The sequence below is a fragment of the Crocodylus siamensis genome, chromosome 1 (genome assembly GCF_052110815.1).
Source record: "Crocodylus siamensis isolate JL-2025a chromosome 1, ASM5211081v1, whole genome shotgun sequence".
Lineage (NCBI taxonomy): Eukaryota > Metazoa > Chordata > Crocodylia > Crocodylidae > Crocodylus > Crocodylus siamensis.
Genome location: NC_143395.1, coordinates 406,835,313 through 406,860,170, shown reverse-complemented (window position 1 = coordinate 406,860,170; position 24,858 = coordinate 406,835,313). Strand labels below are relative to the sequence as shown.

The 24,858-nt window shown below is 41.3% G+C and overlaps 2 protein-coding genes across 11 annotated transcripts in view; one reads left to right on the top strand and one right to left on the bottom strand.

The window, feature by feature from the left end:
• The window catches only part of SYTL2 (synaptotagmin like 2), an 87,490-nt gene that overhangs the window by 4,349 nt on the left and 58,283 nt on the right, over positions 1-24,858 (bottom strand). For 5 of the 9 annotated variants that reach the window (XM_090030631.1, XM_090030628.1, XM_090030632.1 and 2 more), the window contains 10 exons: positions 19,753-23,820; positions 17,253-17,354; positions 15,846-15,899; positions 14,365-14,412; positions 13,028-13,122; positions 7,038-7,157; positions 5,658-5,827; positions 4,517-4,619; positions 3,361-3,531; positions 1,287-1,365 (listed from right to left, as the gene is read on the bottom strand). In XM_090030631.1, coding sequence (XP_089886757.1) covers positions 1,287-1,365; positions 3,361-3,531; positions 4,517-4,619; positions 5,658-5,827; positions 7,038-7,157; positions 13,028-13,122; positions 14,365-14,412; positions 15,846-15,899; positions 17,253-17,354; positions 19,753-23,820 — 5,010 coding nt within the window. The remainder of the gene's footprint in view (positions 1-1,286; positions 1,366-3,360; positions 3,532-4,516; positions 4,620-5,657; positions 5,828-7,037; positions 7,158-13,027; positions 13,123-14,364; positions 14,413-15,845; positions 15,900-17,252; positions 17,355-19,752; positions 23,821-24,858) is intronic. The other 4 variants (XM_090030637.1, XM_090030634.1, XM_090030633.1 and 1 more) reach the window with 4 other exon arrangements.
• Positions 1-24,858, top strand: part of LOC149875360 (transmembrane protein 126A-like) — a 50,842-nt gene that overhangs the window by 23,615 nt on the left and 2,369 nt on the right. Inside the window, exon 6 of one of the 2 annotated variants that reach the window (XM_090030644.1) lies at positions 3,874-4,492. The exons of the other annotated variant lie outside the window; for it this stretch is intronic. Within the exon in view, the coding sequence (XP_089886770.1) occupies positions 3,874-3,886 (13 nt within the window). The 3' untranslated portion in view covers positions 3,887-4,492. Of the gene's footprint in view, positions 1-3,873; positions 4,493-24,858 lie in introns of those variants that run through there. 2 annotated transcript variants of the gene reach the window in all.

The following is a 24,858-nucleotide window of genomic DNA, read 5'->3' as shown; positions in this document are numbered from 1 at the left end:
CTAAAATCTCAGCCTGGCTCTGACATCTATTTATGAATCTCATCTTGATGATTACAGGAGCCTTTTCCCTGTCCTGAACAAATGCATTCTTGCCCAATTCGTATCTTTTCAGAACGCAAAGGTAGTTTTCTCAGCTTATCCAGCTCTTTGCACTCCTCTACCAATAACACTGTCTCTAACAGGCTTTACTTTTAAGGTCCTTCGGAGCCTCTCCTGCATCAAAATCAACTCGGTTCCAATTCACCCACACGATCAGCCCCTAGCACCCATTTACATTCTCTGGGTTTGCTTCTCACTCTTGGAAGCAGTGTGAGAAGCACAATGAACAACTCTATGAAAAACTGCAAAACTACATTACCTTTCAAACACACTTTTGCCACCAAGCCATCTTGGCAACTATTAGGCCACTGGTATGCCAAGCTCCCTGCCTTTCATGCAGACCAATGCTATGTCTAAGTTTCCTTGCAGTCTCCCCCTCTGCCCATGTCTAACATGTCTTCTACTTAACTTAGTATCAAAAAGCTCAGGTCATTTGTTATTTACATGGAGCACAGAAGAATAAGGACCTGGTCTAGAGCTAGGGCTCCTCATACTATATTAATGCACACAATTAATAACGTGCTTATTTTACATACACATTAGCATTCTTGGGGCCAAAATTTCAGGTAGGCAAACATATCCGCATGTATTTACTGACAGCTAATGCTCATTGTACACATATACAATTTCTAGGTACATGAGCGATGGGAATTTAAATATGAATAAATTTCAGTTCAGAAAGATTCTGCTATTCTTCCATCTCCCTGCCCAACTTACCTCACAAATGGTGAGAAAAAGGGATGAATTTGTTCTCATTTAATTAAACCCTTTTCCTGCTGGCCAACTATTAACTATGAGAGAACTAGCAACCTAGAGAGCATTTTGCTACAGTAAGCCATGCTCAAACCAGTAACTACTCTTTCTCACATGTGATGCTGCTCACGTTCAGTGGACTACTACTATTCATTTAGCAAGCGGGTATTTTGCCCACACAGCTAACTGCCACTGTACAGAGAAGAGGAGCCTCATTCCATGTGATCTGTTAAGTATATGATCTTGTTTGAATAACAGCTATTCCTTCTTTCCCTCCTCTGTTAATAAAAACAATATCAGCAGCCTCAAGTTCAAAACCAGCTTTACCTTGTTTAGAAAGATTTTATTTTGTATTAAAGTGTTCATCTTGACAAAAAAAAGGCTTTAAAACCAACTCCCCTCCCAAACCTGCGCATGAAAAAAGCAGCACATACCCCCGGCAGGTTGTGGGACATACTGGAGGGCTACTTTCATCTCTCCTCTGTTTTCTAATTCGAGAGCTGCTGTTGGAGTCTGAAAGTAAGAAAACTCGAACTGTTCAGAATCTCGTGTCACATGATACCCCCTTTCATAGCATCTCGCACATGAAACGAATGGGAAATGAACAGGATTTGTGAAATAAAAAGCCAGCAAATTTGAGTGGCCCTCAGTGCGCTGCAAAAAATGACACCTGACATGCTGCATATGGATATTGGTTTCAATTTACCAGTACAAAATCTTTCAGAGCAAGCAGTACAGGAACAAAGCATTTTACTGAAGTATTACAGCATGAAGCAGAGCTTCACTGCTATGAACCTGCATTCTCTAGTCCGGGACGGGCAATTATTTCGGGCAGAGGGCCACTTCCTGAGTTTTGTCAGGCCATCAAGCGCCACATGACAGGCAGCCAGGGGCAGATAAATATTAATTTTCTAAATTTTTTAGGGGCCCTGCGGGCCTTGCTCTAGTCCCTCCCATCTTCCTCGCTGTGCAGGAAAAAGCCGGAGTTTGAAATAAGGTATGGTAAATGGGTTAAACTTAAGACAGGTGCATCAAACACAGCCAGATCCAGCACACAGAGCCTCTTTATCTGGCCTGCTAAACTCCCTGAAGTTGGGGGTCATGGTCAGCTGTAGAATGGGATCAGCAATTATGGGACCTCTCTCACTGGCACCAAAACCCTTCCTGTCACTGGCATACCCACTGACTTGCTGGCCACGACAGCCACCTGTACGCCTCAGGCTGGATCTGACCCATGAGGATCCCAATGGTCTAGATCTGGCCTGGGACTCCAGGTGAGTTTGACGCGCATGCCTTAGACCATAGGCAGGTGACTCCTTTCCAACTATATTAATAAAACTATAGAGAGAATGGCACGTTGCCTTCAAAACATTTTCTATTCTTTTCCCCTTCAGATGTCAAATCTAGAGTTAGAATATATGATCTCTCATGCATGAATCTTGTCTTGGGTCTGTTAAGGAGCACTGAGCCTACCTTTGGCTACCATGAAAACAAAGTACCTAGTTTCATTCAATAGTGATAGGACTCTTCTTTGTGGCTGTAGGGGACAGGAAGAATTATCAATACAAGAAAAAAAATAACTCTCAAATTGCAACAGTGGAAATTTAGGTTGGATATGGGGAAGAACTTTCTCAGTACGAGCGTAGTTAAGCATTGCCTAGAGGAGCTGTGAAATCTCCATCCTTGGTAGCTTTTAAGAATAAGTTAATCATTTGTCTGGAATGGTTTAGTCAGGGCTGATCCTACCCTGAGCTGAAGATTAGACTCAACTTCCTTTTTTTTAATCCCCATTTTTCTATTGTCTAACACACCTCAACCGTGTTGAAAACATAAGTAAGGAGATACAATGTTTGTTACCGTACTTTCTAGGACTACTTTAATTTGAAAATGACTCATTTAGCTTTAAGTTAAGTAACAATAGAGTTGCTTAAAAAAGTAAATCCAAACTAATATCTGGGTACTTTAAAAAAAATGGCTTATTTTAAGTTTTGACTGAACATACTCAAGCAGCCTCTAAACCAAATTTTGGGTATCCATAGCACCTTTGGAACTGGTTCAGCAAAACAGCCTTTTTCGTTAAACCACTCAAACTTCCTAGTACAGACATACCATTAGATCACATAGGAAATCATTTTAATACGGAACCTACATAGATTATCTGTATGTGCAGCAGGATACAACTGATGAACTGTGCCCCCATTTGTGCTGTGTAGCATACACAGCCCAACATTTATGAAAGTCAATTTGGGTTTTCACTCCCTGGGCTGGTAGACACTTTCTGCTTCTCTTCAGGGGCATCTGACTGGGCAGACACTCACTAGAAAACCTGAAGGTCCCAGTGCCTATCTGGAAGAAGGACCACCTGTAATTACACCACAAACAACTGGACTGGGTAGAGAGGGTGAAAAGCGAAAGGCTCCAAGTCTAGACAAATGGAAGCCTATGCTCAGAAGTTACACAGGCCCACATACATACTAGTTCATATATATAAAAAATATAAGAACTTACCCTTGGCTTAAGTGGGAACCAGCTCATCTGCTTCTTCACTCTGTCATTCCAGTCCCACGTTCCCAAATCCACCTCCACCTCACCCAGGAAACTATTGCGTCCAAACGTATCATTGTGCCAGACAGAGAGATTTAGCATTTGGTTCTTTAAGAGGTCCTTGTCAATTTTATACTGCAGAGTGAAACAACAAAATTGGAGTTTAAATAAGCCAATAATTACCCCCAGAGTCTGGAAACAATGAAACTGAAAAAAATCCAGTTGTACTAAGAAATTTGTCTCTGTTCATTTAGCAACCCATTTTCAGTCTACAGATGTATAGGAAAGGATCACTACTTTGCAAGCCATAGCATTTCTTTTTAGACACTTAAATTCATGTTTGGCCTAGGTTTGTGAAAATTACATACACTATCAGAGCTGGAACTACGGATATTTGGTTTTTCATTTTGAAAGAGATGTGTAAACATCATTTAATCTTCAACATTCTCTCTTGAGCTAAGTATTTCTGTTTCACAGACATGGAAATTAAGTCAGACTCGGCATCAGAAGGATCCTCAGTGTCATCTGTGCAAGATTCCCTGTTTCTAAGCTGCTCCTGCTAAATTGCAAAGCTTATGCAACAGATTAATGGCAAACTTAGGTAGGAACATAAGGCATCCCAATTTATAGTGCTCTAAACTCAAGATCGTATTTCCTTCTGATCTCATTTTTGGAAAAAAAGCCAATTCTTCTGGTGACAACTGAGGTGCAACATGCACAAGGCCAGTGAATAAGTGAACCAAAAACACTGAACATTATGAAAGAGATTGTGTAATGGGACCAGTTAACGAGGCCTGAGGATATTTTTGCCACCATCTTGCTCTGTGCCTCAGTTTCCCTTCTGTGCAAAATGAAAATATATCTTCTTTTGGGACATGTTTTGCAGTTTGTGGATGTCAAGTGCCAAGTATTAGAATTCCTTTATTATTGTTCTTCTCATCTCCCCAAATTCCAGTAATAAAGTTCTGAATCCCATGTCTCAAACTCAAAAGGACAAATTTTACATCACACTTGAAACGCTCAGCTGCCAGGACTTGGGTCTGTTTAGAATATGAGTACTGAAATGTTTGGGATTTAAATTTTCAAGATTTACACATATAGCATTTAGTTGAATAAATACCCGCAGTATTTCATTAAAGACAGGATTCACTGTTTTCTTTCTCACAGAGGTCTTCCTTTTTCCCATCTTGTATTTCTCTGGTAGCAGGTAACTTTTTACATACCTACACAATCAAAAGATGGATAAGAACGTCAAAATATCATGTAAAGCAGTAAGACAATATTTTTTCTTCCCAAATTGCACAAAACCCGAAATGAAACAACTTATTTGACAGTAGAAGAACAACCCCCAATTACAATAAAGTTGGCATAACATGTTCTCCCCAGCATTTAAGTCATTTGGTATTTGCCACTTTAAGGAATTTCTCAGTAATCAATCTAAGAATAAGCAGTAATAGTTTGTGCATTATGTAAAGTATAAATGCACACTTGTAACTACAGAAGTCGGAGACAAGAAAACACAGATCATCTTGTCCCCAACCCTTGTGAATACACAGCGTCTGTAAGAAGTGGTTTTATATATGTAAAACAACCAAATTCATTTAGATATGTCTATTTATGTTTTGTATCAATGAGGCTTTGCAATTGAGAATATTCATCTGAGCACCAAAAATGGGATTCAGAGCTCTGAATAAATTGAGCTTCCCACATTATTCTCTGCCATGAAAGTAAATGGATCTATAGTCGCAGTGTATACGGCAGTGGTGCTCAACCTTTTGGCCCTACGTGCCCAGATTTTGCCCAATTGTATAGCATTCCAGATGCCCCACATGCCCAGATCCCACACTACTCTGTCTCAACCCCACACACCCAACTCTGTGCATAGGGCCAGACACTCCAGCCTCCAGGTCTACTCACAAGTTCGGAAATTTAGCAGCAGGGGAGTGGCAATTAACACTGCTACTGCTCCCCTGCTGCAAATTTTTTAGACCTTTAAGGACCCCACAGGCCAGAGGACATGGCTCCATGGGCTGGGGGTAGAGCATCCCCAGTGTATGTGATTTCTGACCTGTGTTTTCTCTACACTCTGTAAAGCCAAGCAACCAATCAAGATAGCAGCTTACACGCTCTTAGGGAAGCTTACATTTGTTGTTGCTCCCTAGCCAAGGTAATGGTAATACTGACAAAGAGGTTCAATTTGCTGTTTCCACAGACAACAATGAAACTTGTCTCAGCAAAACTGCAACCAAGATTACACTTACGGGTCTGAACGCTGCTTCTTAACATCTGCAATTGCCAAGTCTTTACACTGACAAATAAAAACATGGAGCTCCTTCAGCTGTTCTACATAATCTATAGCAAACTGAATGTTCCCTTTCACATCCACATTGCCAAAGTCTCCACTGTAGATGCTCATCACACTTCCGCTCACCTGTACCACACATAAGGAAAACATTCTTAGTTTTTGTTTCTTGTCAGATATGTGTTACATTATCAGAATGCAAAATGTTTAAGTTCAGAGAAGAAATTCACCTGTACAGAATTCAGAGACAGTCAAGAAACAACTGCACTAAACCCATGTTTAACCATAACAGACTGTAAGCAATCCAATGAGAAATAGTATCCATTTTTTAAGTTTTTATAATAAAAGAATACTGATGTTTAGAAGACCCTGAAAACTCTCAAGCAAAATGTAAGTGCAAACATATTTACCAACATATTTACACAGAAAGAGACCCCACCCCCTATACAGTGTTCTTTAGTTAAAAGCTTTTGGTATTACTGCCTCTTTAGCCATTCTTCCCCACAGAAAGTGGGACAGATACTATGGTGATGAGCACTGTATGCATGCCAAAAATAGAAGAGAAGGGAAAAATATGCAGTGTGTCTACATGACAGGTGGATGGAAAGGAAAGGGAGAGGTACAAAAAAAAGAGATATTAAAAAGCCATTTATCATTCAAATCCCTTTTTTAAAACTCTCCTTTGCTATGAGGCCAAGGCTAAACTCAATGATTTCTGAGCTGCCAGCGCGCTGATAGCATTGTTAATCATTCTAACCAGCTTCCTGCTGCTTTCTGTACCCTTTTCCCACCCCCATCTATCTGGGCATCTCATCTGGATCTTTTAAGTTGCAAAGTCTCTAGGTAGGAACACTTTCTTCTGCATGCTTATAGCACCTTACATCATTTGGGTTCTGGCTACTGTACCATTTCCCAAACTGTGGCCATAGCAAGCAAGTGTCCTGTGGATCAGCTGTCCCTCTACCACCACCATTTTTCAATTAAAAATTCTCATAAGAGCACATGGTGGGTCACAAGAAATTGGGCTGACAGATGACTTTTTCCAAAATATTTGGAAACCACTGGACTAAGGCTCCTAGACGTTACAGTAATATGAAAAGTAATTTCACTCAGTAACAATAAAAGGTATTTGTAATGCCAAAATCCTTTTTTAAAAAAAGAAACATATAATTTGTTACATTTACACACTGCCTGAAGTCAAAGAAATAGAGCATCAAACAACATTAGAGTGATACAACAGTGATGGAAGGCTACAGAAAAAGATACAAAGGAATTAGAGTGATACAGACAAGACTAGCAAAAGCAAAGTGCCATTAAAACAAAGCTTTGGTTTACATACAGAAGACAAGGATGCCATGCCAGAGGAACTGCTAAGATTGGTTAGAGAGCTGGGGCTCTTCTTGACTTTGCCAAAGGAATAGCTGCTTTCTGATGCTGTATCTGTCTCTCTGTCATCACTCTACAAAACATCACACAAAGAAAGTCTGTGTATGCACTTAGTCACAAGGAACATCTAAAAGAGTGTCAGAATTTTAAAAAGCAGATGTGAAAATGCTGGGAGTCAGTGGATACCAGGAATCGCATGCCCTAGTGGGTACTGCCTACATCCTTAAATTAGGTCATGTTGCTTTTTGGCATGCAGCAAGTTAAATTTTGCTAAAACAAGAATAGGGTAAAGGGACATTTTCAGGTGAAAACCAGCAATTTTTTTAAAAATGCCCACCTGGTTAAAAATCTTTATCAATCTTCACAGAAGGTGCAAAGTAAAAAATATTTTTACTCTAAGCCTGAACAATTGCAGTAGAAACAGTTTCACTTTTTTCATGCATTAGTATAGTGAAATTATCACAATTCTAGAAAGTTTAACCAATCCCTGTATACTACATGCTGTCATGTCTCACTCATCTCGTAAAGTAGCCATCATGCTAAAAGAGAATGAAGGGCAATCAATGGAAGATGCTCTGATGACTGGTTGCAATTATGAAAAGAATTTGTTGCAAGAGAGAAGCATAGCCTAGCAGTTACATCAAGAAATATGCATTTTGCTGTACTCAGCCGCTCTTTGGCCACACAATAACAGCCACCTTGCCTATGTTGCCGTTGTATAACAGGGAAAACAATGCCCACTTCTGTAAACTCCCCTGGAAATTCCTCTGCATGTCATTGTATAAAATATGACCAGCTCCAACTGTGGGCCACATGGGAATATACAGGTTTAGCGAGAAAAATTCCCTGTCCCCTTCCCCCTCCCCTGTGGACTTTTGAAATTCTGAGCTGCTCCCACCTCAGACTTCCCATCAACATTGATTAGGAGAAGAGACTTAAATTAAAACAGCTGTGGGATCAAAAAGTTAATATTTTCTAAAAATAAATATAGAATGGTCAAACAGCACTTGACTCAAAGTGTTTACAGATGAAAGAAATAGAGCTAGGCTGAGTGATGTGCCTAAGGCCACATAGCAAGCCAGTGGCAGAGTAAGGATTCAACCCAATGTCTCCTCACTCCCAGTCCTGTCTTTAATCCACTTGACAATGCTTGCTCTTTCACATGGCTGCATCAGACCTAGGAAATATCCAAGGAGCAGCTGCAAGTTAATCAGAGATAGTTATCAAATGTACTTGCAAGTGTATTTTATGAAGGCAACATACGCATGCATTTTGAAAGCTTAGTTCAGTGACAAATAGTTCGCTGCTCCTTGTATTTGGAGTACAGGTTATTTTTTTGGATAGTCAGCCTTCCTTTACCATAACAGTAAGAAACTAATACCAAAATATATGGTACAAACATTGGAATGGCAAAGCACTACAAAAATAAAAATGTGGAATTATTCTTTTATAATTAGTCCCAGAGACGGGCTGGAATAGGCAATAAGGATCTACTCCATGTTACCTGTGTATAGGCAACCTTGATCACTGTTTTAGCTATCAATGTGCATTATATAATCATAGTTTCACACTCATTAATGACAAGAATGCACATAGTGATGTTAACAAAAACTAAGAGATGCTAAACGTTTTGGCCAGTTTCAATCTTCAGCTTCTAGGTTTTTAATAGGCCTAGTGGCCTCACATCATTTGAGATTTCTCTCAGCATTTCTACAAAATGAAAGTCTTCAAATACTGCAATCTGCATCATATACCTCATGCTCCTAGATATGTTTTTTAAATTGAAATGAGCTGTGAAAGTACGTGTAAATTTGACAGCTTTTAAATAAAAAGGCTAAACATTGGCCATTTGATATGCATGGTTTTCAAGGATGAAATGAGATGGAGGCTGTGTACATACAGTTAAATAATCTAGGAGAATTCCCCAACGTTTGTTCTCCTGACAGAGAAAATTACTGGGAAATGCCTGAACAGACATTCGACGCTGAGCCCCTGCAGAGAGCAAAGAGCTTGCAGTGCCGACACGGTTGCAGTGTCTCTCTCCAGCACGACGTGGGGATTGTGAAGGGGGATGTTCTGCTCTCTGCTAGGCTGGAGCAAGGTCTAGTGAGCAATGCTGTCCCCTGGCAGGGTGGGGGGTGGAAAACCTTGGGCCAGAGGCTGGTGCTGTGGCTTCTCTCAGAAGAGAACATGTACAGACATTCATTTTCCTGGGAGTGATTGTTCCCAGGTTATTTTTCTCCTGAAGTGCTCATTTTTGCTCTAAGAGAAAAATCCCGAACATCTGTACACTTATGGTTTCTCCTGAGTCAGCAGGAATTCTCCTGGGAGAAACTGAGTATCTGGGCATGGCCAGTGTATTTGAGGCTAAGCCTTGTTTTAGAAGTAAAATATTGGGGCTTGTGTGATAGGGAGCCCAGGGCTCCTGCTACTTTCAAGAAGAGACGGCCAGGGAGATTCCCCAGGTGGAAGGGAACACTGCACCTAATGAGGGTCGCACCCAGAGAGTTGTGGTGGATGGGTCGGTTTCGACCTGGAAGGGTGTGGGCAGTGGGGTCCCGCAGGGCTCGGTCCTTGGACCGATACTCTTTAATGTCTTCATCGGCAACTTGGATGAGGGAGTGAAATGTACTCTGTCCAAGTTTGCAGATGACACTAAGCTATGGGGCGAAGTGGACACACCAGAGGGCAGGGAGCAGCTGCAAGCAGACCTGGACAGGTTAGACAAGTGGGCAGAAAACAACAGAATGCAGTTCAACAAGGAGAAATGCAAAGTGCTGCATCTAGGGAGGAAAAATGACCTAGGAAATGACCTGCTGGGTGGCACGGAGGTGGAGAGGGATCTTGGAGTCCTAGTGGACTCCAAGATGAACATGAGTCGGCAGTGTGACGAAACCATCAGAAAAGCCAATGGCACTTTATCGTGCATCAGCAGATGCATGACAAATAGGTCCAAGGAGGTGATACTTCCCCTCTATCGGGCGCTGGTCAGACCGCAGCTGGAGTACTGCGTGCAATTCTGGGCACTGCACTTCACGAAGGATGCGGATAACCTGGAGAGGGTCCAGAGAAGGGCCACTCGTATGGTTAAGGGCCTGCAGGCCAAGCCCTACGAGGAGAGATTAGAGAAACTGGACCTTTTCAGCCTCCGCAAGAGAAGGTTGAGAGGCGACCTGGTGGCTGCCTATAAGTTCATCAGGGGGGCACAGAAGGGAATTGGTGAGTATTTATTCACCAAGGCCCCCCCGGGGGTTACAAGAAATAATGGCCACAAGCTAGAAGATAGCAGATTTAGATTGGATATTAGGAGGAGCTTCTTCACAGTTCGAGTGGCCAAGGTCTGGAACGGGCTCCCAAGGGAGGTGGTGCTCTCTCCTACCCTGGGGGTCTTCAAGTGAAGGTTAGATGTGTATCTAGCTGGGGTAATGTAGGCCCAGCACTCTTTCCTGCTTATGCAGGGGGTCGGACTCGATGATCTATTGAGGTCCCTTCCGACCCTAGTATCTATGAATCTATGAATCTATGAGCTGGCTGCAAGGAAACAGGCAGCCAGGGGCCAGAGACTATGAGTCCCTATTGCGGAGCCAGTTGCTCTGCAGTATGACAATAGGACAGAGAAGGCCTGAGCAGCAGAGTACCTGTGGCAGAGCTAGCAGCTCTGGGATAGTACAATAGGGGAGAACCTTGCTTGGGGCAAGGCAGGCACTGCTACCAAGACTAGCAGAGCAGCTGCAGGCTGCCCTGGAGACTAACTAGTAGACCGAAGTGGAAGTACCGGTGGCAGCTGGGGAGCCACATGACCTGCAAGGGCAGGGCTTAAGAACTGTACAAGCCCAGCACTTGAGCTAAGGTGGGCCTGCGAGCAGCCAGGGAAGGAGCTACCCCATGAGAGGACTATGACCATCTGGGATCTGCTTGACATGAGGACTGCAAGTAGGGAATAAATGTCTGGCTGGCTGGCTGCCTGGCTGGAGGGAAAGAGAGGGTTACACAGCCAGTAGGCTTAGAGCTTGTGCTGTAGCCAGTATGCTAATGTTTTTGTTATAGTTATACCGGTGGACTGGACCGAGCCCCCCGGCAGGGCACATGCTACAGTACAACCCAAGAGGGGCAGAGACTTTAGAGGGCAAGACCGGATGGGCAAAATACAACTCACTAAGGAATTTTATCCAGTCCACAGTGGGCCCCTTGCCCCTGCCCAGCCCAAGCATGGCATGTGCAGCTGGTCCCACTGCTCCCAGGTGCACAGTAGGGCTGGGGCAGTGCAGTAGCTGGACTCTGCTTCCCAGCAGTGGCGGCTCCTTTCGATTGCCTCTACCAGTATCACTGCTGCCGCCACCACCACCGGACCCAGCCACATTGCTTGGGCATCCTGACCCATCTGCCTCACACCCACCACCGGGGCACCAGATGGAGCAGGCAGGCTGGGTCTCCAAGTGGTCCCGGGCACAGTCAACCAGGCAGATAGGATGGGGCCACAGACCAGGAATGGATGGGCCAGAAAAGCCAGAATTAGTGTCTGAAGGGAAAGAGAGGCAGATGGGGGGGGGGGGGGTGTAAGGAGCCTGAAGACTTCAGGAAGACAAAGGCTCACTCTGGGACCCTGCAGCAACTTCCCTTTTCTCCATATAAAGTATTCACAGCAAGGAGTGGCAGGCAAGAACAAAGAAGGAGGGTATCCGGAGAGCTGGAGCAGGGCAGGATTCATAGGACAAACGGGGGACATCATGGCTCCCCCTGGCACTCAGTCCTGCTACAGCTTGGATTTTTTTTTTTAATTTAAGAATTAACAGTTTCTTTGAGTAGCAAAAAAGTTATTCTGCCTTTCTAGCCTGACCAGTAGCATCCTTTGCCTCAGTGTAGGTCCGCTTGTTTCACTAAGGGTCCTCCCTAATTCTAACAAGTTTAAATTTGGTTTTGGTGATTTAGCCACCTGATGACCAATCACTGGCATCCTCAAAAACATGCCAAAAAGTTTGAGCTATGGGTCTTTTGAGTAGCTAGTGTTACGATATCAGCAATAAACAACTAGGCAGGAGATCTCTCTTTCTTTATTCCGAAGTACATTAAGCCTTCAAACCAAAGGTCCCGGTTTGATAATTTCAGGCATCAGAAGCAGAATGACTAGAATGACTAGTCTAATCTTTTTCTTTTAAAATTCTGTTTAAAAACTTTTTAAAAGTTCTGTTTAGATTAAAATTCTAAGAAAATAACTTACTTAGAGCTCAGCAATGGCTCCACTAATTCTACAACATGCTGAACTCCCCAAAACACTTCCATAATTGTCCCAATGGGAACCCAGCCAGCCACCAACAGAAATTCCTTTCCGTACTTCATTGCTCAGGGAAAAACAAACTCTGCTCTCTCCAAAAGCTGCCAGACAGATACCTTTTGCAGCATTCCTCAAAGGTACAAAATGCGGTATTTTCTGGAGTAGGAGAGAGATGGTGAAGCAAATGCCAGAGTCTGTGGTCTCCCAGAAAGAGGTAGTTAGCCACATTAATCTGAAACCACCCAGTCAGCATGCACATTATTATTGTTGTTATTATTATCATCATCATTAATAATAATGTTGTTGTTGCCATAAAGGGGATCCAGCTTAGGTTCCTTGTTGACTTCAAGTATGGCAAAATGGCCTGAGGAGAGAGGCAATTTCATGAGGACACATGATTCTTGGGTCCAAGCTAAATTGATGTTCACCAATGATTTGATATTTGCACTCAGGGGTTGGCTTACATGGTGCTTATAACTGCCTCCAAGGACTGACATAAATTTTTAAAAAATTATGCTAGGAAAATTCTTCAGCTGCACATCACTGATCCAATGACAAGCTGAATTGGAAGGCCTGAAAATCTACTACAAAGCAGAGGTAGAAATGCATGTTAAGTAGAGGAGGAGTAAGTTTTAGGGTCCTTTTCTTCCCCCCAAAAAGTTGGAACTTACCTCTTCTTGTAGAAATGCTGGTACCGACTTGCTCAGCCTTTTAACTTTTTCAGGATTTGAAAACTGGTTATCAGGTTTTGAAGGCACTGTGGAAACTGAAGAGCAGCAATCAAGTTTCAAATATACTCGGAGTTCTGGCATTAACAAGAACTAGGTCCCAGTAAGCAAAGCTTAAGATAATTAGTCTGGACAAAATGCACCAACATGCTCATGCTGCAACATAACATGTAGTCAAGATCTCATAGATTTGTGGGATTTTAATACCAGCAGCAACTATTAAGATCATCTAAATTTGATCTTCCTCATAAAACAGGCCACAGAACCACCTTGAGTAGATTATGCCTTACATATTAGTAAATATGAAATGCTGTATCTTTTATAATATACAAATCTAGGCACTGCCTACATTTTGACCAAAGGAGTTAGAGTTTAACTGGAAAATATTTTCAAAGTCTGCCTGATAATATTTGTATTTCTGATTTTCTTCTGGAACAGAGGTGGGAGCTAAACTCTTTCAGTTAACATGGGTATTACAAAGTAGCTAAGAAAGTGGAACCACACACTCTATTCTTAATATTGAATCAAAAAAGCTAAACCCTGCCCTCCTATACACAGTTAGTTACATTTATGTCAAAGGGTCACTCATGTAAAATGGGCAGGATTTAGTTCTAGACCATACTGAGTTTCAGGATGCACTTACCATGTGGTATCTTGACTTATGATCTCAGCTTTTAAAATATATATTTTTAGTGATATATTTCTCTTCTAAATGATGAGTTTGAGTCATCACACAAAGCTGAAATATGGGAACTAGTTTTAAAAATGCCAATTTGCATGAGGCCAGTTTTCCAGTCTTTTATACCATGACCATACGAGGAGCCCCATCTCATATGAACCCCAACACCAGTTTAAACTTCTCAGGTTGATGAGCCATCACTTCTTCAAGATGCACTAATTCCTTTCACTGCAACAATCATACTCAGTATCCCAGGACAAAGCGCTATTCTAATAGCATGCCCTATGCAGGCAAAATGCATGCAAGATAAATGCAGGCAAAATAGTCCAGAAACTCGTAAGCCTTCCTAAAGATTAATACATGAGCAAGCATCACAAGAAAGCCTATCAGAAGTCAAGCACTTTCAATCCCACTTTCCTCAAGAAACAAAATGTACCTTGTGTACACTGAAAACAAAATATTATCAGTGAGTTGTGAGTTTTGTAGGCCACAGGCACTTAGTGGAGACTGACTACTAGTTAACTGATATTAAAAATAGGTTTAAAATTATGTCAATGAAGAATTATATCCTTTTGTTTGCTGGAAGGATCCTATTACTCACTTCCGGGAACTTTTTCATTTTTCTCTTGTTGCTCATCTGTTTTCTGATCTGTTCAGAATTGCAACATTGAGAATAATACGATTGTCATTGAGTAGAAGAACTAATCAGGCATGGATAATAGCAGAACCAACAGATTTTATACATGAAAGTCAAGATCATTCTCTTGTCCTTCCTGCAATCATTAGACAAGATTTCCAAGATGCAATACAATCCTTTATTGCATATATCTATATCTACATGCACACATATATATGGTTTTATGGTTTTTCCTCTTTCAAGAATCTGGACCACAATGGCAATTGGAGTTTATAGGCTTTAAGGGAAGCCAGAGAATTACAGGTGGGATTTCTAAAGAGTTTAATACTGACGTGACTCTCTTTGCACTGAAAACTGACAATTTGGCCAAGTGCCAAACACTGCTAAAAAAACTGCACCTTAAATGGGTATTTTTGTCAGTCCTCACCAAAACTGGCCTGTGCACAAGAGTAATTTCCCTACTTGGGAAGAAAAGGTTAGGTGTTTCAGTTAAATGATCAGATACAAACATATTTAGCATGCAGTTTCCTTTTCCTGAAACCCACTACTTTATATCCCCATTTCAGAAGAATACTTAAAAAGTTAAGTGTGTTATTTAAGTGGACAACAGCACATGGGCCAAAAAAGTGCCACTACAGACTAACTACAAACATGCAGAAACCTCCATAAGAATAAACAGAGCTTTTAATGACTAATTCTGGAACTGTGATGTCACTGTACTGGAACTTATCAGAAAAGAGCAATATGTTACATACCACCATATTGTGTGTCAGCATCTCAGTGTAATCTGGTCATTTTTTCTGTGTACATCGTGAAGTACTGTATTCTTAAACAAGTTTTGTTTTAAAATTTGGAACCTGTAATGATCCCATCTCCACCCACACACTCAAGGACATAAGTGAGAATTTTATACATGTAACTGATACAGAATTTAGCTCATACAATGCAGGTTAAGTCAGGAAATAGTCTGTATCAACAGTAGCTAAACCAGTGAATCATTTGATATCTCAGAGCAAGTGATTCTAGTTTGTTGGACTGAGACAGTGATGCACACTGTCAACAACTGAAGGTGTTGACCGAGACATTCTGGCTAGTGTTTTAAGTGATCACTAGGGATCATCCTCCAGTACAGCATGTAACCATGCAAATATATTTTAGGGGCCCAATTCTGCACAATGTGAAATAACTGTATCATGTGCCCATATTATACACTGTTAAATGGCACTAAGCATTTCATAATAATGGTGGAACATAATATAATGCCAACACGTTACTTTGAAATAAAAACAGATCTAGAGAAATGCTACTAAAATATTCAAATCATGCAAAATTTTACGAAGTCTACAGCAACAATGCAATCCTTATATTTGACAACTTTTCTACTTTTAAGTGGAGGACACTGGAAATGAATAGTATTCTCATGCAGACACAAATAAGATATTTACCATCTTCAGCACTAAGAACTAATTCTTCTCTCGGAATATCTACTTTTCCTGTATCTGCGCAGGGAAAAAGTAAAAGTAAAACACAGTTAGAAATATCTGTTCAAGGTAGCACAGATTACAAGCGGCAACCACAGAGCTTAGAAGGATTAAAGTAAAAAAATGAAAGCCACATGCAAGGTTAAATGCACAAAGAGATGCCTTCCAAAAGATCATTTCTATTTGGCTGATGAACTTATGCACTATAAGGGTAGTTCTTGTCAGTGGTAATGCAGTGTATACCAATATATTGCAGCACTGTTCCTGAGCAGTGACAGCCAACTATGGGCACATATTGGCATCATCATAAAAGGGCTCTTATGCCTTTATTTCAAATACGTAAAATATCTGCAATAGCCTACACCTTCTCAAATATTCAGATCTACTCACAAATAATTTTCATTATATTAAATTTTATATGTTGACATGTTAATTATTGGGCATAATGGGGAAGGTGAGATTTTGAAAGATTCACAGCCCCAAACATAGGTTTAAGCATATTTGACTGCATAGTTTGAATATGAACTCAAAGCTAAATGCGTTGTTGGTGTAAGTAGGCAAAACTTTACTGAAGTCAGACTTACTCTCACATACAACCCACCATTAATTTTTGTGCCAAACCTTGTGTGTACATTAACAGAGGAGAGTTTCCCTGTTGGGTATTTGCAAATCCCCTTACTTTATAACAAATAAAGTATTCTGTATGCAAAGCCATGCTAACACAGACCAGTTTCAAGATCAGTTTCTTGGAAGAAGTCTGCTGCATAGACCAGGTCCCACTTAGAAAAAGAAAAAAAATCAGCCCCCCCCCTTCCATAAACATAGTAACTTATTTGTGAATAGATCTGGCAAAAGAAAAACTCAGAATACTTAAAGGAGTCTCACAGAAATATGAGTTCAATCTCTCAGTCCAGAAGAATGACATCTATAGTTTAACCTTTAAAAAGTTTAAAGCTTAAGTCTTCTTACTTATAAAAATTAGCACAATGGTGACATCAAGAAGAGATATCTTCACTTTCCTATTCAGTGCCAGTGCAGATATTTGTTAAGATGGCTACAAGAATGGCAGAGAAGAGACCGAAAAAGGCATGCCTGTCTTAAGCACACTACAACTGAGACTTGCTTTTATATTAAGATGTGGCAGCTGGCAATAACATTCAAAATGGACATGAAGTACTGCAATACTACTTCATAGAACATAGTATTTTGTTTTTCTCTGTCCTTCATCATATGCTTATTCTGCGAATAGTTTTTCTGCCAAATCCCACTGTTGGGATATGAAAGCACAAGTGATTGAAGATGGATGGAGAGCTAATACAAGCACTTTTAAGCTTAGGGGCATGGAAGACAGCAGACAAGCTTTGTGCTCACTTGATGTGGCTGATGAAATATCCTCTAGACTTTTGGAAGGCATTTTCCTATCTGCACTCCTTTTCAAAGCCATCAAAACAGGATTTAATTCTTCTTCTGAACCTGTTACAAGACAAAATACATGAACACTGCACATACAGACAGACATGCCTTTAGAAACGAGTTACTTAAAACAACTCATGATTTCACAATGAAGATGCATTAAATCCTTACCAAATCTTTCCAGGTCTTGACAACTGCTTAAACAAGAAGTCAAAGAAAGTAGAACTAGAATGATGGATTGGATAACTCAAGATTATTGAACAAAAGTGCAGGTGGTATAGACAAGTGGGATGGTTGTCATTCAATTTAATAGCTGATTCTACTTAGACAATTCCTGGAACAAGCTTTATTTTGAAAGTTGACACATGAGACTGGTGTGTCAATGTTATAGTTAGAAATGCTGCCTTGAAACAAAACAGAATGAACTGAAATTGCATCAGCTTTACAGTGTTAGGGGCAAAGTTTTAGGCCCTGATACATAACTGTAGGGTCTCCATTGATCTCAACAGGAATTGCTGATTCCCTACACAGGCACGTATTACAAGCCAGTCCCGATTCAGAATAGCACAAGTGAGATTCCTACCGACTCAGCTGTGTCCACAAATAAAACAAGAGTTTAACGAGAGAGAGCATCAGTAGTGTTGTGTGTCAGCTCTGCCAACAAGAGACTAGCTGCGTTCTTGAGGGGGGGTTATCCGTTCTTTTGTAAAAGAAAAGGGGGGGGGAGAGAACCCAAAGGACCATCTGTTCATTTTTATGTAGTCAGAAAATTGTCAAACTTTCAGATTGGAACCAACATCACTGGTAGCAATTTAATCCCAGTCCTCAGGGTCCGTTGAGTTAATTTATTTGAGGACAATCTCACACCTAATCCCACTTTCATCCACCAAAAGTCCAAGAAGTGATCCCAAAATGCAAAATTTCAGCAAGGGTCAAATCCGGAAGTCCTAGAGTCCTTATTTGCTTATTTTCTTAGCCAAAGCTGCTTTGGCTCCAACAGGTGTTTTCTTAAGTAAAAAATGAAGAACTAGTTAAAAGTAGTTATCACAACTGAAAGCCTTAGAAATTCATGAGCTTCTCGAGCTTTCCAGGTAAAGAGACCAGACCTAATTTCTCAGGAGGGGGAAAACACCCCACCCCACTCAAGCAATTCCAGTGTTTTTATATTATGGCTGCCTATCACATTTTGTACACGGGCAAACTCACTCTTGTGCTCAGTAGCAAGCAGGAGCAAGGAAGCCAGGGTGGAAACGGATATAGTCTTTCCTCGCCTTTGTGCAAACTGATGTCCACACACCCTTTTGTTGTGCCAAAAATCCCCCAAATGTGTGGCAGCAACAAAGATAGCAATAGACTGTGCTGGTTTATTGCAGCAGATGTCCATTTGCTGGTGACAGGAGAGCGCGGGCAGCCCGAGCTCTGGATGTGCTCCAGAGGCTTGAGGGGCCTGATCCTGCGCACTGCAGGAAATACCCAGACAGGATTGACTGGCTTTCCTCACTTAGAGACACACCACAGGAAATCTCACTCCTGCAATCCCCAGCATCTCTGCTGCCCCAAGCCTCCACGCCACAACCCACGCTGACCATTTCACCTCGTGAAGCAAGGGTTGGCACAGGAGGAGGCCTGGCACGGGGCACCAGAAATTCCCTTCCTCCCATGCTTCCCAGGTGCGAGTCTCTTTAAACAGGGAATTCCCGGCTCCTGTGCTGCCCTGCCCCACCATGCCGGGACCCACGCTGAACCGTTCTTCACCCAGAAGGACAGGTCAAGGCAGATCCTTGCAAGGAAGTGAAGGGAAGTGAGGGAAACAGGGAGTCCCTTAGCAAGGGAAACATATCACTCCTTGTTCTACACTGGGTTCTTGCCACGTGTCCTCTTCAGTTTGGCGATGTCTGTGTCTAGCTTAAGAGACAAATAGGCTTCTTTTGGTTTCCTGGAGTCAGAGCTTGGCATTGGAAAGTTTATCCAGATACCCTTTGCTAATGTAAAGAATGAAAATCTATTTCAATTGCCTACTGTGTCCAAAAGGAAAGTCCATAGCCCTAAGTTTAAGGTAGAAAAGATGGTAAAAGATTGCCATCTGTACCCAAATCAGAACTTTAATAAGGAAAAGAATAAAGAGCCATATGCAAGCCTGACCTTTTTAACCCAACATGCGCAAGGGTTATTCCAGTCCAACTCCCCTGATTAAAAAGCAAATGTAATGCATGCTTCAAGACCCCTGCTGATTTCTGCATTAAAAAAAAAAAACAGCAACAAAACAAAAACACACACTTGGCTTCCCTACTGAAAAAAAGAAAATACCCAAACACTTCAATTAATAACAACTGTTAAAAAGAAAAGTCTCTCCGACCTTTGGGTCACCATTCTTCAGGTTGGTTAATAAAAAAATAAAAATAAAAAATAACCAGATTCAGAGACCCACAACCATGAGTTTAAGAATTAAAATGCTCACTAGTTGAACTCTTCCTGATTCCTGTTTGAGGATCAGAATTTCCATGTGAACCATCTGAGCCTAAACTTATCGTGTCATCTTCATCGTCATGACAAGAAGGTGCTAGAAGCAGTTGTCCTTTGCTTATCTTGGGTGAGCTACCTGCAAGTGGTGTGCTTGCTTTTCTGAATCCAAGTGGTTTGTTCACTTCAGGTGCATTCTCAACAGTATCTGTGAAGGAACCACTTTTATCAGCCTCTCCTGCTTTTTCCTGTATCATTACCATCTTGATTATAGCTGCACTACTCGCTGTCTCCTGGGGTGCTGGTTCAGTTGATGCCAAGTTAATCAGTTCTGTTTTCTGGAATGCACTCCTTTCATGGGGATCAGAAAATCGTGGTTCATTTACTGCAACATCTTCCTTTGAAAAGGCTTTGTCATCTCGTTTCAAAGTCTCTCTCTTGAGTCCTATCTTAAGCTGTGTATGATAGCTGCCTGAAGCCCTCTGACCATATGGAGACATTTTTATGGATGAAATTTCCTTTTCTGATTGGGACACTGAATCATTAGGCTTTTCCTGTTCACCCCTCTCCTTGGATAAAGGAGAAGAAACTTCTGATGTTTCCTTAAGAAGTTTTTCTAAATTAATATTGAAAGTACTGTATTCTGGTTTTGCTGGAACAAGAGTTTTTCCTACAGTTTCATTCACTCCTTGAACACAGCCGCTCTCTTGTTGGGAAGGCTGCGTTCCATCTTTGTCCAAACTTTTCAGGTCAGCAGGTGGTATTTCAGCTGCCTCTTTCAGCAGCTTCTGCAAACCAGTTTTAAACTCTCCAACCTCAGATCTGGAAGGGGCAACAGATTTTTCTATCATTTCACTTACTTCCTGAAGATGATTTATATTTTGTTGAGAGGTCAAGTCCACAGGTTGTACATCAGCAGTCCTCTGCATAGCAGTGTCCATACATCCCAGGCGAGCAGGTGATGTTTCCTTCTGTAGCTTCTCTAAACCATAATTAAATTTACTGAATTCTGCTTTGGATGGAGCAACAGCTTTTTCTATTATTTCATTTTCTTCTTGAGGATAAGTAATACCTTGTTGGGATACAGACTCCACATTCTGCTTAGGCTGTAGATTAACACTCATTATATCGTGTGTTACAGTGTTTAAGCTTTTCTGTTCAGGATGCAAAAACAGAGAGGCTTCTTTAAGCAGTTTCTGTAACCTAGGACTAAACTCGCTAACATCAGATTTTGATTGAACAGTTGTTGTCACCATTTCATTTACTTCTCCAGGTTGGTAAGAAGAAGAAACAGAGTAATCAGGATGTTCCTCTAGTTGAGAGCTTGCATTTTTTCCACTTTTCCCATGTGAAGGTAACAGCACTTCAGCTGGCTCTCCATATAGTTTCTCAAAGCTTGTATCAAATGGGTTGACATTATCCTTGCATGTAGTTGCAGCGCTCTCGGTCTCCCGTGGGGTCTGAGCTGTTTCCTGGCTAAAGTCTATCAGCAGCTCATTACAGTTCTGCTGATCTTCTCTAGAATTATCATCAGAGACTGCTTTGAGGTTTTCATCTGTATCATACGATGGAGGAGAGATTGTGGATGCTTCCTTAAGTAGCTTTTTAAAATCAACATCCAAAGTATGGAGTTCAGATTTGTGTGGAATGACTGTTCTTTCTACAGTCTCTGAAACGTCCTTGCCAGGAGCCTGTGCTGTAGTCCGGGCATCAACAAGAGCAGGCATGTTAGAAAGCAACACTTTTTGGAAAGAACTTGGGCACATTTTTTCAGAAGAAGTCTCTCTCTGGATACTTTCATCCTCATTTGTTGTCTGATATAAGGGATAGGAGGCCTCAGATTCCTTAAGAAGCTTCTCTAGACCAATTTTAGATTCTTTATGCACATCTTTGTGCGCAGCAACTGTTTTTTCTATTGGTTCCTTCACTTCTTGAGTAAGCAATTCTTCTTTCTGAGCACTAGGAGACATCCTGAGACTTCGTTCCATCACCTTTTCAAAGAATCTTGCTTGCCCAGGTGAAGAAACCATCCTTTCAGAAACTGCTTCTGGTGTGCTCAGACTGGAAGAAGATAATGATTCAGAAGTTTCCTTAAGCAGCTTTTCTAGGCCAGCATTAAACCCATCAGGTTGCACTTTTGGTAGGACAACTGTTTTGTCTATTGTCTCTAAAACCTGTTCCTTAGGAGGTCCTGCTTGTTCTTTGACATCCATGGGGGCAGTCTTGCTCTGAACCATTTTCATAGAGGAATTTTGTTGTTCATCTGCTCCTGCCTCACCTCTTCCAGCATCCTTCTCACCAGCTGGTTGGTATGGTGGCAAGGAAGACTCAGATGTTTCTTTAAGCAGTTTCTGTAATCCACCGTTAAATTTACTATCCTGTGTTTTTGACAGAACAATACTTTTTTCTACATATTCTTTAACTTTCCGATCTGGAGGATCCACTTTTTCTTCAGGTTTTGAGATCACTAATTGTCTTACATTTTTTTCTACTATTTCAACAGCTTCTGCATTTCCTTTTGAGGTCATTTTCAATGACCAGGGAACAGACTGCCCTTCCTGTGTAGATGACCCTTTGAAAGTTAGCTTCTCTGTTCTTTCTCTTTGGGACAGTTGGTCCTGCTGCTGAATCAATGGGTCAGTTTTGGTTTCTTTAACCTCTTTCAACTCCTTTTTGTAGGCTACAGTACTGACAGTATTTGGTAAAGTACCTTCATTTTCCTGCAGTTTAACTCCACTACCCCAAAATTGTCTCAAACTCTGAAACTGCAAAGGATTAGAAATCTGATTCTTGGACTTCTCATTTATTTTTTCCTTTAAAGTCAAAACCTTAAAGTTGGCTTTCTGTTGCGGAGAGGTGGTATCTTTTTCTGAACACATTTCTAGCCCATCTTCATCCTTGCTTTTTGAGGAGACGGAAGAAATATTGATTCTTGGGGACAAATTATTTGCTTTTGGCAATTTTGCAAATTCATTACCCTTCCCATCAGATGGAAGTGTTTCTGTTAGTTTTTCACCTCCAGTGTTAGAGGATTCTAGATACTCATCTTCAGATGACTGTTCATCACTAGTTAGTTCAACTCTTCTGAAGGCAACCAAACTAGACTCGCTTTCGTCTTTTGATTCTTTTACCTTGCTACTTTCTTCAAGCACTGTGCTAATAGCTGCTGGGCCTGCATGTAAAATAGCTTCTTTATTTGGATGCATAGGTGTGGCATTGTCCCTTTCCCAGAATGCCCTAATATCCTTTACTTTTCTTTTTTCTCTTGTGGCCTCACCTGGAATAGTTATCTGAGCTGACTGCTTAAATTCATACTGTTGCAATTCATCCGTTTTTCTCCTCAAAGTAAGTGGATCTAATGGCATGCTTCCTTGATCAAGCAAGTCAGGTTCTTGCTCTAACCTTTTATGATCAAATCCAGTTTGTAATGCAAAATTGCCTTCTTTCAAAGGTGATTTGATAGTGGACACATTTTCCCCTTCTTCCTTCATGCTGGTTTGTATGTCATTTTTCAATGACTCTTCAATTAGGTTTCCTGTAGAGCTAAAACTCTTTGAACCTGTCTGGCCTTTGCCATCTTTAAGAAAATTAGGTTCTTTACATGCTTCTTCATTGTATCCTGTTTCTTCTCTCTCTCCATTTTGATTGTGTTTTTCCTTCTCTTTCAGCATTTGCTTTTCTTCCAGCTCAAGTCCTTTGGGCAAAACACTGTGTGATTTCCCATTCTCGCCAAATGAAAATTCTCTTGTCGGTTGTTTGTTTTCATCCTTGCGTGGTTCTCCATCATCTGTGACTGTCTTGGGTGGCAAGTCTGGTTCTTCTTTGGGGTCCTTCCCCTGAGATTTCTCTGACTGAGCTTTGCCATTGCCAGCACTGGAGCTTCTTTTAAACCAGTCTAATACTTTCGATATGGACTCATCAGCTGCTTTCATAAACTCAGCAATATGTTTATCAGGCTGGGAAGTGGTTTTGGCACTTTGACCCTCAACAAGATCAGGCTTACCTTGCTGAAGGTCTGCACGTGGCACCTGAGGGGACTCTGTCTTAGCAGAAGGCAGGGGCTGATCTGCAACACACACAAAAAAAAGCCTTTCAAAGCTAAGGAGGAAATAACATGCAATTTTGTTGAAATAGGTTTGCCACCCATCTTGATAAACTAAGCCTAGCAGTATTGGTTGTATTTTGAAACTACTCCTCCAAAAGTGAAAGCAGCAAGCTAAAAACAAAACATTTAAAGAACAGAGGGATACATGTCAGGGTGGGGGATTCTTGGGAGCCCATCAAAATGCTATTGCCAGTACGTAGGAAGGGTTAGAGCAATTTTTCTGCTGTTGTCAGAACCAGGTTATTCTAATACGGGGCAAGTTCCAGATGTTCTTACACATAAAAACTGTAGTTTAGACCTGATACATTTTTCTTCTCTTTTTTTGGAATGCACCAGATAGCAGGCAATGCTCAGCATTTTTCATGCCTGGGCTAAGATGCTTCCTTTCAGCATCTCTATATTACTTCATTCCCCTTGCCTAGGCTCCACTACAAGTTACATAAGGTAACATACAGAGGTTTATAATACACCCCATGTATTCTTTTTTTCTGGGCAAGATCACCATATATTGGCAGGGAAGCATACCCAAAAATATGGTAGGCACCTGTTATCGTTGATTTTCTAAAACAAAACTGAAACAATTTAGGAGTAAGAGCTTTAATGCAAGCTACAATTTCACAAAAATGTTTGCTCACCAGACACATTTTGTTATTAGCTTATTAGTTATGGCATGGTAATTATAAGTGATCCCAAACTCCTAGGTTACAGTTCCCTTGCTACCAGCAATAGACCTAGCAGTGGACTAAATTCTTTAGTTCTTATATAGGCAAAATACCAGTTTTCAAGAAAGGAATTTTGCCAAATAAGGACATGCATTTGGTGCACTAATAGGGATCACAGGAAAGTAGAGCTGGAAGTGACCACATGAGGTCCTCTAGTCCAGCTCCCAGCTCGAGGCAAAGATCATCCCTGACTAAACCATCCCAGCCAAGGGTGTGTCTCACCTGCTCTTGGCAATTTTCAGGGATGGAGACTCCATGACTTCTCTAGGTAAGCTGT